At 43.4% G+C, this 20,530-nt stretch overlaps 1 protein-coding gene across 8 annotated transcripts in view; it reads right to left on the minus strand.

The window, feature by feature from the left end:
- The window catches only part of GRID2 (glutamate ionotropic receptor delta type subunit 2), an 857,916-nt gene that overhangs the window by 294,109 nt on the left and 543,277 nt on the right, over positions 1-20,530 (minus strand). For all 8 annotated transcript variants that reach the window (XR_013224929.1, XM_077300873.1, XM_077300872.1 and 5 more), the window contains 2 exons: positions 14,459-14,512; positions 3,359-3,532 (listed from right to left, as the gene is read on the minus strand). Coding sequence is in view for 7 of the 8 variants with exons in the window: in XM_077300873.1 (XP_077156988.1) it covers positions 3,359-3,532; positions 14,459-14,512 (228 nt within the window). In the remaining variant the exon portion in view is untranslated. The remainder of the gene's footprint in view (positions 1-3,358; positions 3,533-14,458; positions 14,513-20,530) is intronic.

Genomic DNA, 20,530 nt, shown 5'->3' on the forward strand with positions numbered 1-20,530 from the left:
CTAGAGAAATTAAATTATTTAGGAAAAAATTATATGCTGTGTCTCTGGGGAAAGCAGCCCAAGGTGTAGGGATGGCGATTTCTGGGTGGGGGCAGAGAAACTGCTACCCCCCTGCTCCAGGTTCTTGCCACTGGTCTGGCAGCTGGTGAGAGGGGAAAAAATATAATGCAATTATATTATATCACTTCTAGGTTTCCCCCAGAAGTGTTGTCAGTATGCTCTAGGAATTGTCAGCTGCCATAGAGTTTCCAACGATTCCTAAAGCAGAAATGCTATTGCCTTTCTCTGCCTCCCTAGACTCCCACCAGCAGCTGGCGACCCTGCCAAGGCAACTTACAAAATAGAATATAGAACTAATTAGGTAACATTTTCTGTTTATCTTTTCATAGCTCTCGTTGCACCAGCAGGGAACGTTAATGCTAGAATGCTTTACAATTTACAAAACTGTAAAGTGCTGGGAATCCATTTAGAAGATACTGAATTCGAGACTTCCAATATCTCTGAGGCTGCAGATATAAATAAGGCTGTCTGCCACCTGTACAGTCTGATTTATGGACATCATCTCACAGGATGTACTGGAGGGGTGACAGTGACCCTGAGAGGCCATTAAACATTTTTTTATTAGTGAGTGGGAGTGTACGTTATATATTATGTACTACAGGGAGAATGGCCCCTATTGACCACTAAAAAGGCTATGCAGAGAATGATGGGACCCACAAGGACAAAAGTTGCAGTGAGAAGAGGAACCAAGTGAGATGGAGTAGAAAAGCTGGTCAGATCCACCCACTAACATTCCGTTTCAGGAGAACGGCTTTATCAGTGCTCGGACAAGACCAAGGTCACCTAGCGGGCTGCATGTGGGGGAACGGGGAATCAAACTCAGCTCGCCAGATTAGAAGCCCCCACTTTTAACTAATAAGATTGTCTAAAACTTTCTGGAACACAAGTTCAAAAGATATTAAGAGCATTTCAACCCCAGAAATGTGATGTAGGTCCTTTCAAAATATAGTCTGAATGCTGATGAACTGAAAGCTGCCCTTGTAGATCAGATAAACAAGATAATTAAAAAGAGGATTAAAGGGATTAACACACAGGCAGGCATGGATTGTTTTGCATAAAATGCATTTTTCATTATGGTATAGGCTCCTAAAAGTTAACATGATTTCTGAGACACATTTGGCTGATTTAACGTTCCCTCTCTTGCAGGAGTCTCTTGCTGCTCTCCAAATGCAGAAAACATACACCACATTTGGATGGCAAAGAATTCTCACCAGTGGGAGACTGTATGGCTGTATATTCCATACTTTGATATCTATTTCATCTGACATGAACATGGCGGTTGCAGGATATGCGGTTCATAATAATAATAACAACAAGGCTGCCATGTGGAAGATGGAGCAGAGTTGTTTTCTCTTGCCCCGGAGGGATGGACCAGAACCAATGGGATGAAATTAATTCAAAAGAAATTCCTTCTAAACATCAGGAAAAAGTTCCTGACAGAGCGGTTTCTCAGTGGAATAGGCTTCCTCGGGAGGTGGCGGGTTTTCCATCTTTGGAGATTTTTAAACAGAGGCTGGATAGACATCTGACAGAGAGGCTGATTCTATGAAGGCTCAAGAGGGTGGCAGGTTACAGTGGACGAGCAATAGGGTTGTGAGTGTCCTGCATAGTGCAGGAGGTTGGACTAGATGACCCATGATGTACCTTCCAACTCTGTTATTCTATGATACTATGATTCTATGAACTTTATTCTTATAACCTACCCTTCCCTGTGTGGCCCAGGATACACCGTGCTGAGGTCCCTTCTGTCCCCAAACCCCATGCCCTTCAGGTGCCCCCCAGTCTCCAGGAATTTCCCAACCCAAATTTGGCAATCCTACACATAAACACTCTTCTTGATTGATAGTGGGGTATGATTGGACTGTATCCCTAATACATGACTTAAAAGGAATTTCCAGGGTTTTACAGACTACAGACTACCATGTTTTGTTTACTTTTATTCTCTGTTTGGCAAAGGACTACGTGATCCAATTTGTATTTGAAGCACATCCAAATTACTCCAGAGAGAAGCAGCATTCTTTTTTTCTGTCCCAGAATGCTTTGGGCTAGGCAAAGATCTTTTTGCAGCAAGTGTGGTATAGCCAAATGCTGCCTGCATAATGCCTCCTCTGTGCACGTGTGTTTGTCCATGTCAGCCTTTGATGTGATAAAGGATTCAGTGCACAGCTTTTTAAAAAATCCAACGAATAGCTGCTTCAGTTACAACTATGGGCCAGTGACATTGGAGTTTTGAGGATTAAGGGAATACATAACAGGCCATTAGAATGTAGTTGCTAACACACTTGCATTATATAGGCCCTGCAGAGGCACTGCCTTTGGTAACTGGGCACAGATTCTTTTCCAATGGATGATGGTGGTTATTGGGAATTGATCAGGGGAGGGACTGGGGTTTCTTTAGATTTGTTTTTTCTTGCCATCGAGGAATTTGTTGTTCTCTTTATGGGCTTGTATGGCACCGTTTTATTACATTGTATTGTACTCTTTTATTCTTTTATTGTAAACCGCCATGAGCCCGACTGGCTTCGGGAGTGGCGGGGATAAATCCAAATATAAATAAATAAGAAATAAATAAATAAAATCATCTAAGGGATAAGGCTTACGTCTCTGAATAAAACCTAACTTAGCCAGCTTTGTAGTTGGGATTTAACCCTTTGCTTTCCACCTTAGAGGTGGGGGGATGGGACAGTAATTCTCTTGCTGCTGAGAAGAGTTTGAGATACTTACATGGAAATACACACAGGAAGCTGCCTAGTACTGAATCAGAGCACTGGTCCATCAAGATCAGTACTGTCTACTCAGATTGGCAGTCATTCTTCAGGATATTTGGATGATATTTGCAAAAGGGAGCTTCTCCACCAGGCATTTGCCTTGAGACCGACCACAGGTCCCCCTCAGACATCCCCTCCATGGCCTGAACCAGTCCTGTTCCTGTTATATTGTTGTTTATTTAAGATCACTGAAACTGCGTTATTGAGATTATTGTTGTTGTTGTATTTGTTTATGTTATATATTAATTTGTTCCATGTATCCCCCAAGTTGTTGTATGTAAACCGCCCTGAGCCCTATGGAAGGGCAGTATAGAAATCAAACAAACAAACAAACAAACAAATGAGGTCTTACACATCCCTTACTGCCAGATCTTTTGAGCTGGAGATGTCGTGGATTGAACCTGGGACCTTCTGCATGCTAAGTGGATGCTCTACCACTGAGTCAAAGTCCATCCCCAAATGGGTGAGAAGACTTTACTGGTTTTAACAAAGCAGAAGAGTCATAATGCCTTTCCATGAACAGAAGATACCTCCATGTTTTGGGAGAAAGGGTCCTTAGGATCACACAGTGATGAAGATATTCGGTGGTTCCCACGGAAACAGCGCTGACTTATATTCTGCGGCACGGGAAACGTTTGCCGAATAATAGTTAACCTTCCGATTGACTTTCTCACCAGCTCCTGCACGTCTGCATCATTTATTTCCTGCAGGATAAGGCATAATAAATATGGAGAAAATGTAAATGCCACTAACATATTATGAAGGAAAAAACAAGTGCTGGAAAAAATGTTCCATTGTTACCACATTTAATCAGGCCCGGGAAGGCTCCGTGTGCCCCAACCGTAATAACCTCCCACTGCTATAATCACCTGAAATTGTCAGTGTTTTCCACTGAAGCTGCAGGTGTGAGAAACCCATGAGGGGAACTCAACTGGGGGTCTATTTGGCATTCCCTTTCCATGCATATATCAAGAACAAAGGAAAGAAACAAAAGGGAGAGAAAGCTGCAGCCTGGAAGGGAGAGAATTTTTTAAAAAAATTGCCAGGGGAGAGGCCATAGGTGGGGCATCTCTCCCTCCAGCTCATTCTAGCATGATCAGCATGGAAAACAGTGCTGAGCCGAGGATGGAATCATGGGAAGGCAGAATGGATTGGGATCCTTAGCATTGGGATATGGAGGGTGCAGGAAGGCTGTAAGAATCTTCCTGTGACACTGAGGATGACTTTGAGGAGAACAAAAGCTCCAGCTGTCTCTAAGGAGGGAGGAGGAATGAGAGGAGTACCCGAAACCTGCTCTCCTCTCTGGCCAGGGGGAAATATGAACATTCTCCATCACTGCTGAGCTAGAGTGGCTGGCTGTTTGGCTTTCCAGATGAGCCACTGTCCTGGAAGGCTGCTGGTGGCCAGGAGCAAGTAGGTTGAAGCAAGAAACAAGCCAGGCTGAGTGTCTGTGAAGCCACTCAGCTCAGCCCTGGCAATGATGATTAGGGCCACTTTTTGGGAAGAGGCCTGGTCATAGGAACCACTGGCCAATTCTGAGTTAAGTGGCTCCAGCAGAGCTGGCTTGTCTCACCTTAAGGCCTGCTTAGCTTGGTTTCCTTCTGGGCCATTTTAACTTCTCAGTCTTCTCCTGCCTTACTATGTGCCTTTATTCTGGGTTTAGTGGGGTTGGAAGATCTCTGTTCACCTCCTGCTTAAACTTTTATCCCTTAAAATATTTTACAGCATCTTTTTATAATAACGGTGGCCCTCCAACATCAATGCAAGAAGTACAATATCACAGAGTCCTCTGTGTGTATGTGTGAAGTACCATCAAATTGCAAGCTGACTTGTAGCGACCCCATAGTGTTGACAAGGCAAGTGAAAAGCAAAAGTAGTTTGCCATTGCTTTCCTCTGGAAAGTTTTCCTTGGTGGTCTTCTATCCAAGTGCCAACCCCACTTAGCTTTCTAGATCTGATGAGGTTGGCCTATACTTTGCCATTCCATATCCTTCATAATTCTACTTGAGATGAAATAACAGGTATGGATAGATCATGTGGCATTAATAAAGATGGAGAATGGAACCCTGATCTGGTCAGCATTAGGATTCCTATAAGAAGGCATAACCTGTCTTTGTGTATCAGGCTGTCCAAAAATGACTTTTCAACCAGCTGATATATTAATCCATATTTAAATTAGAAAACCATAATTATCTGACACTAATACTCTGGAAGAGCCTCTTGTGGCGCAGAGTGGTAAGGCAGCCATCTGAAAGCTTTGCCCATGAGGCTGGGAGTTCAATTCCAGCAGCCGGCTCAAGCTTGACTCAGCCTTCCATCCTTCCGAGGTCGGTAAAATGAGTACCCAGCTTGCTGCTGGGAGGTAAACGGTAATGACTGGGGAAGGCACTAGCAAACCACCCCGTATTGAGTCTGCCATGAAAACACTAGAGGGCGTCACCCCAAGAGTTAGACTTGGGGTGCTTGCACAGGGGATACCTTTACCTTTACCTTTAATACTCTGGAAATCTGTAAGGTGCTTCTGGATTGAAATTTGTTGCTTGCTATTGACTGCTATTAAAGACTTCCCAGCTGATCCCTTCTTAGCTAATCCCAGACTTAAATCTAACCTAGGCCAGAGAGAGAATGTTAAAAATAGACATGTTAAATAAAAGGTAAGAGTTGCCACATGTAAATGAATATACTTAAAATTCCCAGAACAACTGGGTCAAATGGAGCTCCATTGTGATTTATTTCTTAGTGATCTTGCAAAACAAAATATGCTGAGAGATGTGAATTTTAAACATCAGTCTTTTCGACCACACTAAACCTATTTTATTCCTCTTTGTAGCTTGTCATATCTTTTGAAGCTGTCTGTTATTTATGTTTTTTATGAAGTATAGATTTTTTTTTTTTTGCAAACAAAATAACACCTGGCATCAGCTTTGTCCAGTGTAATATCCTGCATTTCTGGTCGATTAATCCTTAACGTACCATAGATAATGGCTTTTCTCAGTGTTTGATGCTGTCTTATCATTTTGACTGTATCATTTTGCTAGCTACAAGGAGGAGGGAAAAAAGCTGCTCTTTTGCACAAAATGCTAAGTATTTTTTTTTAAATACACTTGCAATATAATTAGAGGGAGGAGTTCAGAAGAACTTTACAAACTCCATTCAAAGGCACAGTTTTTATTCAATTGGAATGAAAGTAAGTAAGTTCATCATGGGTCATTTTGCTTATACATCTTGCATGCCACGAAGAGATGCATCTGAGTACGTATGGAAAACAGACACATAGAACAGTGGCAGCCAGCCTTTGGAGTCTTTGTTCCAATTCAGCACATAGGCACTCAGCAAATGTTCTCATGCCCAGTTGGGATTTCAGCCCAACAGCACAATTCTAGCTGCCAAGTGTACATGCAGAGACACAACAATGAACCCATTCGCCTCCAGCTCATCCTCTCTCTTCCTCACACTGTTTCCTCCATTGGTTAAAATTTAGATTGCAAACTGTTACAAGTGAGATTGTAAAATCCATGGATAATGAGCTTGTTCTACAACGTACTGTATACACGGATGGCACATTATTGACAACCGCTCTATTCTACTGTGGCTTTCCAGATGTCTATGGACTACAGTTACCACGAGTCCCTGCCAGCACCATGCTGGCAGGGGCTCATGGTAATTGTAGTCCATGGACATCTGGAGAGCCACCGTTTGGTCACCCCTGGTATATAACCTGCCTTTCTCCCCACTGGCAGTTTACATCATTTTCCTCTCCGTTTTATGCTCTAAACCAGGGGTAGTCAACCTGTGGTCCTCCAGATGTTCATGGACTACAATTCCCATGAGCCCCTGCCAGCAAATGCTGGCATGGGCTCATGGGAATTGTAGTCCATGGACATCTGGAGGACCTCAGGTTGATTACCCCTGCTCTAAACAACCCTGTGAGATAGGTGAGGCCAAGAGAGTGTGTGATTTCCATGGCACAGTAGAGATTCAAACTTTGGTCTTCTAGATAGTCTTAACCACTACACCACACTGGCTCTTTCTCTTTGTCTCATATGAATGGCAGACCTCAGTTCCCTATTAACATAAATGTGTCTACAAAGCATCGGTTCTGTTCTGTTAGCCCATGGACCCTACGTCATGTAGGACCGGGTCATCAGATGGGCGGTGTTTGCTTCTGTAGCAACGGAGTAGTTGTCATGACATTTAATGCCGTGAAATATCAAACTCACGTGACCACACGGCACTGCCAAGTTCTATTTTCTAAGAAGTTTAGACTTTCAGCTGCACAAACATTTATCATTTTGTCACTCCCCCCAAAGCATACAGCCTTGTTTCTTCAGTGTTCAGCAGTTCTGTGCATTTTAATTATAATTCACAGTTTTTCGGATTCTTCCTTTGCCTTCTGGCAGTTGCTGCCCCTTAGACATAACTGTGTATTTTATAAACACTATCTGAGAATAAAAATACAGTGGGGACAAGCTTCAAGCAGGAGTGGGCAATGTACGTATTGTCGCCAGAATGAGGCAGAGGACAGATTCACAGCTGCAGCATTTTGTTTTTATTAAATACACTGACGGGTATTTATTTTATATTGCCCTTCAATTTGATATTTAGAAGCAACTTCTTATGATTCATATTTTCTATAACAATATGATGGGAAAAAAAACAAATCCCGAAACACATTATATAAAATGAGTCAACTAAACTTTGTGTTATTTTTTTTATATACACAACCACAGAAAGGGCAAAACCGAATAGAAACTCCCTTGACATTCTTTTGAGGGGGAGTGCTGAAAAAATGACTGCATTGCCCCCAATGATGTCGTTCTATAGCCACATTTTATTGGCTGTATAACTTTCTGATATCATTCAGCCTTGGGGCTGCCAGTCCCCTAGCACAGATGGGGGACTCCTCAACCTCTGCTTCTTGCTTGAAGCATCAGCAGAAGAAGAAAAAACAAAAATGGTCAATGGCAACAGTATGATGTTACTTTGGGGGGAGGAAACAGGAAGTGAAGTCACACCTCTTACCCCTCCAAAGTGATCACGATGATAATGAGAAGTTTCAGTCTACTCTTATTGGAGGCACAACAGGAACTGAGCTTTGGTCAAGTATGCCAAAGGCTACCTACATGTCTCGCCATCTCCATCTCCCTGTCTTTTCTTATATTTTTTCCCTCAAACCTGCTTTTCTTTAAAATTTTGGGAAAAATCACAGTAAGGCCTTCGTGGTTGCTGTGTGGGTGGGAAGAGCTGAATGTTCTCATGAAAATTGTCTCTCCTGACCCAGTTCCTGCAGCAACCATTTCTTCACTTGGTAATTTTCCCTTTCCAAAACTAAGGTGAACTCTTGATTTCTTAAATATACAGATAGCAATTTCAAATATTTCAAAAAGACACTGACTCCCTTCCCAGATGGGGGCTCAAGGGAAGTAATACGCCATAATATGCATATTCCGAAAAAGCCTTCAGGTTGACAAGTGTGATGCATAGTATAATAATCAGTCACTGTCATGATGATCAATCTGATATAGCAACTGGAAAGGACTGGAGTCACCCGGGTTCAAATTCCTATTCAGACAGAAAATTCTCTGGTACCTTTTCCACACTGATGGCACATGGTTCTTTGTGATGGGGCCGTTTGCCCCGCTGCTTCCTGTGTCCTCATGAGGGACTGTTTTGGGGGACGCACACCATCCACCCTGGATTCCTGCCTCAACAAGGTAGCCAGGGCAGAATGGTTCTACTGTGGAGGGGTGGGGGGCTGGTTTTTTTTCCATGTTTAGGAACATGGTAGCAATATTATGTTCCTAAACCACAACAAAAAGGCCCAGGTGTCTCAGCAGCACTGTGCAGCACCGTGGAGCCACCTAGGGCAGGGGTAGTCAACCTGTGGTCCTCCAGATGTTTATGGACTACAATTCCCATGAGCCACTGGCAGTGTATGCTGGCAGGGGCTCGTGGGAATTGTAGTCCATGAACATCTGGAGGATCACAGGTTGACTACCCCTGACCTAGGGCATTTTGTGTCCCTTCTGGGACACTAGAGTCAGCCCATGGGCCTGGCGCTTGGGGCAGAAAAGAGAATGCGAAAATATCCATGTTCCCTTGGCACGGGACAATGGAGGGCTTGAGCACCGGCCTGGGCCTAATGCCCCATGCAGAAAAGGTCTGGGTCAGCTTGGGACTGTCACCCCTCTCAGTCTAGCCTTCTCATTCAGGAGTAGTGAAACTCAGGTGGGGAAATGACGGGACAATAAAGAGAAAGAAATCCATCGATCCAATGTATAACATCTCTTAAAATAGCAAGCAAATCAAGGACAGATTTTAAAACATGTTGAAAGGAACAAAATAAGCTGCAAAAAAATCACAGCATTTAGATCATAAGTGGACAATCAGAAGTCCTTGCAGCATATTTGGGGATTGTAAGTTTTCAATTTTTAAAAATATTGCTATTTCTAACAAGAACTGACAACCCACCAAAGAGCTGGAGAATCTTCCTTTTCAGTGTGTGCATTTTTGTTTTTAAAAACGTCTCATATGATTGTGGGGAGATGTTAGAAATGTCTGATGGGCAGCTTGTGCGCCTGGGGCCCTTACTGAAGCCTGTGAGGTTTTGCTGGAATATATCTTTCCATTAGAAAAACTGAAGCATCCTTCTAGGCTCCATGCTTGCAAAGATAAATCTCACTAGGTAACGGGCAAAACCAAGTTCTCATGTCACTTTTCAGTGCCAAGAAGGATTCTCTTCCTTTTATTAAAGAACTGAAGACAACCGCTGAGTACCATCTGCTTTCCCTGTTCCTTTCACTCTGCTTTTGTTTAGATTTAGAAGAACAACAAGAAGAAGGTTCTTATATGCTGCTCTCTCTACCAGTGACTTCTGTCAAATATTTCCATCTACAGGTCAAGGGTTCGATTTTGTATACATTTTGTATGAAAGCGTGACTTTCCCCACCTTCTTTTTCCAGCTGGAGTCTGAAATACCCCCTGAAATGGTGCTCCTCAGAGATGGGAACCCCCAGAATCAACATGAGGGGCTGGAACTGTCACCCTAGAGCAGTGATTTCCAAAGTGGGCGCTACCGCCCCCTGGTGGGTGCTGCAGCGATCCAGGGGGCGGCGATGGGCCACAGGTGCATTTGGGGGCGATGAATAACTATTAAAATTTAAAAAAATTAATTTCCAGGGCGCTGAGTAATATTTTTTTCTGGAAAGGGGGCGGTAGGCCAGATAAGTTTGGGAACCACTGCCCTAGAGGAACAATTGGTGAAAATTCTCTCCTACATATAGAAACTAATATTTTCTCCAGGACCCAATCCAAAGTGGATTAACTGCACTCTATTCGATCCATGTGACCTAATTCCATTGATATTGCAAATTGTAGGGTGCTATCATGACAATTAAAAAAAGGTACTCTTTGTTTTGTTGTAGGACACTTCTTGTGTGAACCAGACACCCAAGTGCCCAAAAAATAAATGCCTTTCCTTTCTTCATTGTTAATTTCATTCATTTTGATGGGTTCACTATTATTCCCACTTGCCTATTTTATCCTATCAAAGGAGTCCCCAATAAGGAGTCCATGGGTGCCTTGCTGTCTAGTCTACCGGCACCTCTCCTAACACTCACCAAATGATTTTAGAATGTGGATGGGGTCAGATGGGGCTCTTAAAGTTATTGATGTTTATGGCACAGCACAAACAGTAAGCTTCATGCAAAGAACTTTGTATATGCTAATAGAGCAGTGATATTCTTAAAATACAATGGAACTCGATTGTCATGAACATGATTGGGCTGCACCACGAAAATGCGTAAGACTGGAATATTTATTGAAGTGATCAGAGTTTTTCAAGTTTTAATAGGCTTTCTTTAAAAAAATATGTATTCCAGAGTGCTTGCACATGAAAGCTTAAACCTTGAATAAAACTCTGTTGGTCGTAAAAGTGCCACTGCTGCTTGAGAACAACATGGCTATCCCCAAACTAGGGTTGGGAGGCGCCATAGTGCTGGCTCACACTTTTCCTGGTGCTCGCCAAATGTTTGTAGAAAGTGGGTGGGGCTTGCACCCAGGAAGGCTTCTGACTGACCGTTTGAGTTTTGATTGACTAAGCAGATGTTGCTTTGGCAGGAGCTGCCACCCTAATAGAAGGATCTTCACTATATAACTAAAGGAAAGCCTTGGCAGCCATCTTATTATTTGTTTATTCTTACATACTTCAATGTATAGCCCACCACTCCCACACAGTGGCTCGTGGTGGGTAACAATCCTTCAGAATAAGCCCCATACAAGATGTAAAACCTCCATTAAAACCCCAAACAACTCCCACTAAAACCCACCCTGGTGGTGACAGAAACGCCCTCCTCCCAATTCAACAGACTTAAAAATTACCTCAGGCGGACAACCACAGGGGTGGCTTGATGGCCTGGCTAGCTCAGGGAGTGATCCAGACCCTGGCCTCACCTGAGGACCTGGCAGAAGAGCTCCATTTTACAGGCCCAGCAGAATGTAGAAAGTTCTGTCAGGGCCCTCAGCTCTCCTTGGAATGCATCCCACCAGGTAGGAGCCAGGGTCAAAAAGACCCTGGCCCTGGTTGAGGTCAGGTGTACTTCCCTCAGGCCAGAGATCTCAAACAGATTTGCACCTAGAGGGCAAGATGGCCTGGGGGGGGGCATAAGGAAGTAGGCATGTGGGGCCCAGGTATTGTGGTGCCCAGACTGCTGATAGCCTTAAAGATTAACACCAAAACCTTGAACCTGATCCAGGCTGCAACCAGTAGCCAATGCAGCTGCCTGGATGAGGGCCCTCCAAGATGTTTCTGTGAGGACCCTAGCAGCCAAATTTTGCACCAGTTGCAATGAATGAATGAAAGAAAGAATTAATTAAGTAATTAATTAATTAATTAATTAATTAATTTCTGGGTCAGGGACAAGGGCAAGCTTGAATAGAGTGAGTTACAGAAGTCGAATCTTGAAGAATGTCATGCAGGCTACTCCTGTGACCTGAGCCTTCATTGGAAGGGAGGCATCCAGAATCACACCCAACTTTCTGGCCAAGTGTGAGGTGTTAAGTTGCAGCCCAGCCAGTGTGGGTTTCAGGGAACTCTACTTTAACCATCCAGCCACAGCTACCAAACATCTGGCAGCCATTTTGTGTCTGTACCCACCATGCTAGGTCAGAATTCCCAAAGCACCTACAGGCTAGAAAAGGCTGAAAACCCCTGACTTACAATATACATTGTAGTTGCATCATCTGCATTTTCCAGTTACAGAATCTGCTGTTGCCAAGACCTGCCATCCCCACCCGCTTTTTAGTTCCTGATTCTACATTATGTACCCACTACTTTAAAAAGACAAGTTAAAAATATTACTCCCCCCATCCCCCTCTATGTAGATTGGCTGCCTTGAAGCACAGGTTTCCTGTTAAATCATAAACCGGGAAACAAACAAGCAAATAAAGCCTGATTACGCTAATTTATTGTAGTGTGGTGCAATTAAGAAATTCTAATAATTAAACATCAAAACAGATGTCTCTGGCAATCAAAAACATATCAAGGTGTATGCATATAACTTCTCCAAACAATACTTGATGCAGATGCAGAAAATTCAGGTAAGTAGGTGCTGTAGACTTTACATGAGAGACCAATTAGCTCCGCAATTAATTAAGATCAGGTAACACAGATGTAATAAATTGTTCATAAAATACATGGAGAAACAAGTGAACCCTTTGTAATAACAGATTAACTGATGGTATAACATCCCACTGTATAATATCCTAAGCCAGTAACATGCCATGGCATCTTTTCATGGCTTAAACTGATTTTTAAATGGATATTTAAATAGCTAAAATAAGTATGCAGAAAGGCATTAATCCTAACACTCAGGGGTTCTGTTGAGGAAAAACCTAGCATAGCCCCATAATCTACTCTACATACTAATATAATCACTTATTACTCCATGCATGTATGGGCATCCTTTCAGGAGAGGGAGGGAAAAATGACTGTTCCATGCACACATTGGGGGAAGCAAGATTCCCAGAAAGATTTTGGGACATAATGAACATTGAACTGTGAACAATGACAACAAAAGGAATGTAGTTTAAGAGCATTTGGTGTGCTATGTCCCATATTTTAGAAAAAAAGAAGATATACATGCATTCCAACAGCGGTATTGCATGTAATCTGAACTGAACATCATGGTGTACTGGTTAAGAGCAGCAGCCTCTAACCTGGAGAGCTGCGACTGGTTCCCTGCTCCTCCACATGCAGCCAACAGGGTGAGCTTGGGCTAGTCACAGTCCTGTTAGAGCCTGTTCTCGCAGAACAGTTCTCTCAGAGCTCTCTCAGCCCAACCTACCTCTCAGGGTGTATGTTGTGGGGAGAAGAAGGGGAAGTAATTCTTAAGCAGACTACTTTGGGTAATGAAAACTAGGGTATAAAAACCAACTTTTAGGAGTTCTGTTCATAGACACCATGTAGAATGAAATAACTTGCAGCCATTTCATCCTGACAGTGGGGCTTGTGGACCTTCCAGCTTTCAGGCCAAAAGGGCTGCAAGCCACTTCAGTGCTCCGGACTACTTCCCCCTATTCCAGTGTGGTTCATGCTCTAGTTTGTGCCCATCCCAAATCTCCACTTCCTGTTGTCAAAATTCAGAAAATGCCCACAGGTTCAGCAAGGTTGGGAATCCCTTAGTGACCTCTAAGACAAATGGCTAATTTGTTGTTTGAAAGTTTAAGGCCTCTCACAACCATTCTGCATGCACTGGCTCAGAAAATGTCAGCTTCCCAGGTACATCCCAGTTAAAATCACCTCTCTCTCCATTCACATTTTCGTAGAGGTGTTGGTACCATTAGTAACAACAGCCTCAGTCAAAGTTTCTTTGTCTTTTAAAAATTTAATGGAAATCAAACATGCACAATACAGCCGAGAAGAAGAATCAGGAAGGAGAGCGGGTGAGCTTAGGAAGGCTTAGAAAGGCCAGGGACAGAAGGCCTAGGTCAGGGGTAGTCAAACTGTGGCCCTCCAGATGTCCATGGACTACAATTCCCAGGAGAATTGTAGTCCATGGACATCTGGAGGGCCGCAGTTGACTACCCCTGGCCTAGGTGCTCAAAGGAATTCCTCATCCCTGACTGTGGGCCGGAGTGCTTATTCACGTTCCACTGAATGATTTCATTGAACAGATCTTACTCAAGCGTTCCTGCAATGACCCACTTATGTAATTAATGGGGAAACGAGAGGACCCAATTAAATCTTGTATAAATAACTTTGATTTTTTTTTTAACAGAGACCCAGCAGTGGCACTGGCAAGGATTCACTATCATCCTTTGTGAAGATTTGTGTGTGTGGTTCCTGTTAATCTTTATTTAAAATGTCTCCCCAAAGTGACAAGCTCTGGCCAGAAGAACAAAATCCACCAAACTCAATACACTCAGTAGGGGAGTGTTTTTATTGACGCTATTCAAACTTTCAAACTTCTTTCACTTCTATTCTCCCCCTCCTTTATTAAAACACAATTTCCCACCCGGCAGCGGGCCTGAACTTTGCTGCTGTAACTGTTTCCTGTTGGCCAAGTCAAGGCTGGCATGAACGCTCCCCAGCGCGCACGAAAAGAGGATTCACGTTCCCCGCTGACAGTTACCTCATTTATAATGATCCAGTGACAGTCAAAGGCAACCAAATTGGCTTCCACGACCTGAAAATAGAACACAAACCAGCCATCAGTCATCTTATCTCTGTGAAAGCCAATAGACTATTAAGTAGATGCTTCCCACCAATGACACAATAAATAAATAAATAAATAAATAAATAAATAAATAAATAAATAAAGCACCAGCTCTGAAAAGACCTTTTGCTATTCAAGTGGGAGAGAGAGAGAGAGAGAGAGATCCTTTGAGCAAAAACGCTACCCAAGGCTTCAGAGGTTACTGTTTGGCTTGCTAATTAAACGTGCATTTCCAGTGCAGCAGAGGAGACTGTGCCTCATCTGCATTCAGTATTTTTGTGTAAAAAGGCCAAATGGGTTTAAAATGTAATGCTGTCTGTTGAGTTGGGGAAAGTGTACGAGTTCAGTTGCTTCAAACCAGGGGGAGTCAAACTGCGGCCCTCCAGATGTCCATGGACTACAATTCCCATGAGCCCCTGCCAGCGAATGCTGGCAGGGGCTCATGGGAATTGTAGTCCATGGACATCTGGAGGGCCGCCAGTTTGACCACTCCTGCTTCAAACAATTGCTTCTGTAGGTGAAGCCTGGGTGGTGGAGTAGGATTGCCAGGTCCCCTCCTGGACATGAGTGGCAGAAGGGGAGTAGGGTTGCCAGATCTAGGTTGGGGAACTCCCAGTGACCGGAGGGTAGGGGCTCTGGGGAGCCTGAGGATGCAGCCTTGGGAGGACAGCTCAGGGGGGTCCAATGCCAAAGAGTCCCTTTTTAAAAATATCCATTTTCCTCAAGGGAACTGATCTCTATAGCCTGGAGATGAACTGGAAGCTGCCATGCCTATAGTGGAGTCACTTTTTTTGCATTCTGTTCCATCTTCTCTCCAGGGAGAAAAAACTGGTTGGCTGTGCTTGGGACTGAAAGACCACTGCAAAGGAGTCAGACCATACGGGAGCTTTTTCTCCATTCTCCAGCTATATTCAAGGCCAGTAGCACCTTGGAGAGCAACAAGACTTGGGGGGTATAAGTTTCCATGCGTCAAAGCTATAGATGAAGGGAACTTTTACACTCAAAAACATGTTGGTGTCTAAGGTGCTACCAGACTTTCACCATCTATTTTACTGCAGGCAAACAGGGCTACTCTCTGAAACGTTCTGCTCTATGAAACTCGGAGGCCTGGAAGCCATAGTTACAGTAGGTTCCGATCAAGAATTTGCTGTAAGAAGCCACTGTCAATGGCCACCACTTGTTCTTCCATAATGGGCTGGATCCAACCAGCCTTTTCAAGGACTCTTGACTAATTCCTCTCCTTATTACTGCCACCATCGCTCCTCATCAGTGGAAAACCTGCTTGGATCCAACCCAATTTTTGCTCTCATTCTTACAGGTTTCTTTTTTTCTTTTAGCTGACCCTACCACCCCCAGCTCTAATTCCCTGCTGAGAATGTGTTTATATACACTTAATAAAAAATCAAAAGAATTTTCTATCGAGTGAAGGAAGAATACCCCCTGCTCCCCCCCCCACGGTCCATACATAATAAATGACACACTTCCATTCCCATCTGATGAGAAATGATCTTAAAATGTAAGGATTTTGCTGCCCTTCACTCCAGTTTCCTTCCTGCAGCTCATTATAATAATAACGGGAATAATTTAACACAGGCATAAGATTTCCCTTGATCAGCTGTTATTAGGAACACATTTACACATTCATTATTATATTAAAAGAGCTTTAAAAACCCAAAGGCAGCACTAACACAACCCAGATCCAATTATCTGTCAGTACAGCAGTGATTACTTGGACAAGACGTGCCTTTTACATTCATGACCTAATGTTCCACAGCGCCCTTGTCTCTCCCCTGAGTCTGCAGTTTCCTTCATTTAGGAAGTCCATTGTAACATCCACAGGGAGACAAGGAAAGCAAATGGAATTGCACTGATGAATAGAGAAGGGCTCTGGAAAACATTGCTTGTGTTCTTAAATTCTGTGAAATAATTTGAATGAACTCTCAGAAATGTCTTTATTCATTTATATCCCATGGGGACACAATGCAACTTACATCATTTTCTTCTCCCTTTTACCCTGACAACAACCCTGTGAGGTATGCAGAGGTCTTTGTGGAAAGAAGGACAAATTAGGGGGAGAGTTGACTGTGCCAAGTCACCTCCAAATACCGCGCTGGAATCCAACACCCATTTCAAATGTAACAAGGCTACGATTCTTTCTCACCCCAACAGTAGTTTCCTGGAACACAGAATCGGCCACCTTCCTTTTAAATTATATTCAGAGATCCACTAATAATACTGAGATCTAGTATGGATAAAAGTTTCAATGTGTAGGTAGGTATACATTGCATTTCTAAACACACACACACACACACACACACACAATGCTGAGCCTTACAAATATTTGCACACATACCCACATTTATTCATGCAGACAACATCAGAATAAGTTCGCCTCAGTTCATATCAGCATGAAAATCACTAGAGAGAGAGAGCAAACTGGGGGGACCATCACCAGGACAATTTCATAGCTAAGAATGGGTTTATAATAAGATGTTCCCAGGCCAAGTCCAACTCTGTCCTATATCCCATGCTGTCCCTCAATGGATGCTGAGATGACACGCGAGCCACAGCCTTCTTGGCACAATTTTAGGGCCAAACTACAAGTTATGGAGATTATGGGGAATCCAGCTGGCTTAATATCCTAAAGCAGCAATAAGGTTTTTTGGGGTATATAAAAAATTCTGATTAAGTAAAGTAAAGTAAAGTAAAGACTGGGAACTGCAAGGAGGCTGCCATATGGAAGCTCCAGTGCTGCGGCATTTTATCTGAAGCTGCACTAGCAATGGGGGAACCATAGAATTGTGTCCCTGTATAGAGGCCGCGTTAGACAATGTGCACAGAACCAACAGGAAGGAATATAATGGTAGCCTACTCTTTCCTTGCTTGTGGTTTGCTCCAGCACTGGAGGCCTATGACAACCTAGCCCACTTCACTTTCTCAGCAGCAAGTTTTTCTCTCCCTTTCTGAGCAGCCTTATTTAATGACTAGAAAATAAGCCCGCTGTCTCCTAAATACAGCGGGCGCTAGCAGAGATGAGACCATTCCCGGGGCGGCCTGCAGCGTTTCCCGCTGCCCCACCCCACAGGCGAGGCCGGGGATGTGGCAGCCCGGGAGGCTCCGGCAGCGGCTCGGCAGCATGGTGGATGGGCGCAGCGCGGCCTACCATTGTTGATGCCGGCGTAGATTGGGGCCCAAGTGTGTAGAGCGACCTGGCCTCCCGAGTAGTCAGTCCTGTGGCAAGGGAGCGGGGCGAGCGTCCTCCCTGGCAGCCATCTGGCGAGGATGGCTGTTCGGGAGGACTGCAGAGTTGGAGGCGCGGCGTCCGGGAGATGGGCCAAGTGTTGGCCCTGGAGTGCCACTCGGAGGAGTTTTTATCCCAGACAGAGCCTACCCTAACTCCTCCCCAGCAGCCCTTACTGCTTTATTTAGTCCGAGGTGCCCGCGGCGCCGCAGGCGGTTTAAAGATTTGCTTCTTTTCTGTAGAATTATAGTTGTCCTACCATGTCACAATATGAAATTTTGCTGCCGTCTCAGCCCAGGGGCTTAAGTGAAGGGCCCAGGTTCCCCTTTAATTTAAACACCTGAAATGGCCCGTAAGTCAAGAAGTTGGGGATGCAACGGATATGGAATCTAGGGTAAGGCCATTCACTGCAGTAGCACAAGGCAATTTTTGGCAAAGGAGAGCAATAATGAGCAATCATATGGATGCAGAACATGGAGAAATCCATTTGGTGGAGGGCATATAAAGACATCCAGCAGTTTAATGGCCCACACCTCTGAGGGTTGTGCATGTTTGGAATTCATCTGTCTACATTGCTGGCATTGTGACAGCAAACAGTGCTCTGCACACATAAAAAAAGAGGGACAGATTGGAAATTTCCATATGAGACAGAAAGCTCATCATGGTGTTATTTATGCAACTCACATCTCACGCTGAAAAAAAACGAGCTAAACTATAGAATGCATTCCTAATGAGACTTGGAAAAGCATATAAAACTTTAAATCCTTTCCTCAGTATATTAAGTGAAACAACATTAACCCCTGGCAATCTCCTTTCCATAAATTCTTATGGAAATGTGAATGGTTTTCAAATACACATTGAAATACAAAGCCCAAGTTATAGTCCATATGCTAAGAGCTAAGAAAGAGCTAAGAAAAGGAGCTGTGATCTCATTTTAGCAATAATCGCTAACAGTACATGTCTAAGCAGAGTCATATTGTTCTAAGCCCTCTGAGGTTAACGCGCTTAGAAAGGTGCAGCTCTGATTATGATTATGCCTAGACCTACCAAGCCTTGCTGGTGGTGGGAGATTCTCTGCCACCAGACAACAAGCCCCACAACTGCTCAGCTGGCTGCAGGGGGGAAATGGCCCCAAACCACAGAGACTATTGGCAGTATCCCAACATGCTTATTTCATTGCCCTTGATCCTGGAAGTGATGTCAGTGTGTTGCTGGGGAATGTTCTGCATCGCCTGCAATGCACAAATGTCACTTCCGGGTCCACAAAGAGTTGCCTCATCATGCCGCAAGTGACATTATTACGGTATGTAGCCAGTGGGAAAGCCCCCCAATAAGGTAAGTCTCCCTCCAGTTGCCAGTGGGAACTTGGCAACCCTAATAGTCCTGCAAATGAGCTGAGATATGCCCCTCTCTTTCAGGCTGTCCTTCTTCTACAATGTGGAAATAGTTATTCTGGTTCATTCTTGCAGGGCTGTTGTAAAGATTACGAAGTGTGTTGAACAGTGTGTTGAAACAAATGCTGAGGCATTTTGAACGTGCTGCAGAAATCACAACACATCTTATTACACAACTACCATTTAATTTAATGGGTCTTGATTTGAACAAATTCTGACTTGTATATTTCTGTACCTAATTTATAAAATACTATTAGAAAAATTTAACTCAGCACAATTCACAATGAGCTTATTATTTATTTGAATATTTTTAAAGTTCAGTGATGGGCAGGCCCAAAGCTCTGTCACTCAAGGGTAAAGATCCTACAGAATCCGTGCTTGTAAAACTAAGCTCCAGGAAATTCTTCATCCCAAAATACTTGTTTTTTATTTTTTCCTCCCTTATTAAATCCCTTAGCTTTTTGCTTTTGGGAAAAGACTCCCTGATGTCACAGTGTTAAGCATGTCTGTATGTACATATGTGTCAACAGATTTATCACTGAGGTTTCTGGGAGTCTTCATAAGCAGAAGAGCTAAATGACAAAAGGGTAAGGGGGGGAATTAAATTGTTTGAATTCATGGCTTTTCCCTGCAGTGCCAGAGCAATAGGTTTCCCCATTGCTGAACCTTTAAAATGTAACTCCTTGTAAAAGTTTTCTTAAAGAAACACTTTGCCTGGGAATTGAGCCAAGGTTTAACTGCATTTGATGCAGATGAAGCAGCTTAGTCTTTCTAGAGTCCAGCCGGAAAAAAATTAAGGGAAAAAAAATCAGTGCCTAAAATATTCAAAACGCTGTATTTTAAAGTAAATGAAAAGAAATGAAAATGTTAACAATGCACATTTACTCGTGTTTATGTCCAAAGTCAAGAACACTAGAAACCCACAAAGGCTCCCAAGAATTTTGTGCAAGGAGAGTTCTGGAACCTCAGGAACTTACCAACCCCTGTGTCTGATCAAACATGGAGAAGTTCCCAACCCAACTGAGTATGAACTTTAATTCATAGAAGTATTTATCATGGAAATAATGGTCAATTTCTAACAAATTTCACATATTATGAGCTGTTTACAGGCAATTTTGAAACTTCATCTCTGGATGCCGGAACACCTACCAGCTTGATTCACCTTCAAGGATCCCGAGAGAACCGAAACTGACTGATCAGCTGATCAGGGATAAGCTATGGAATGGCCTCTATCCCTCCCAGCTTTATTACCTACATTCTTTTCATAGAGGACTTCCAACACAATGTGCTGCTGATCAGGAACCTACACATCCATAAATTAGGAACAGAAATCTTTTTTTCAACACCAGGGAA

This window comes from Paroedura picta, chromosome 10 (assembly GCF_049243985.1).
Source record: "Paroedura picta isolate Pp20150507F chromosome 10, Ppicta_v3.0, whole genome shotgun sequence".
NCBI lineage: Eukaryota > Metazoa > Chordata > Lepidosauria > Squamata > Gekkonidae > Paroedura > Paroedura picta.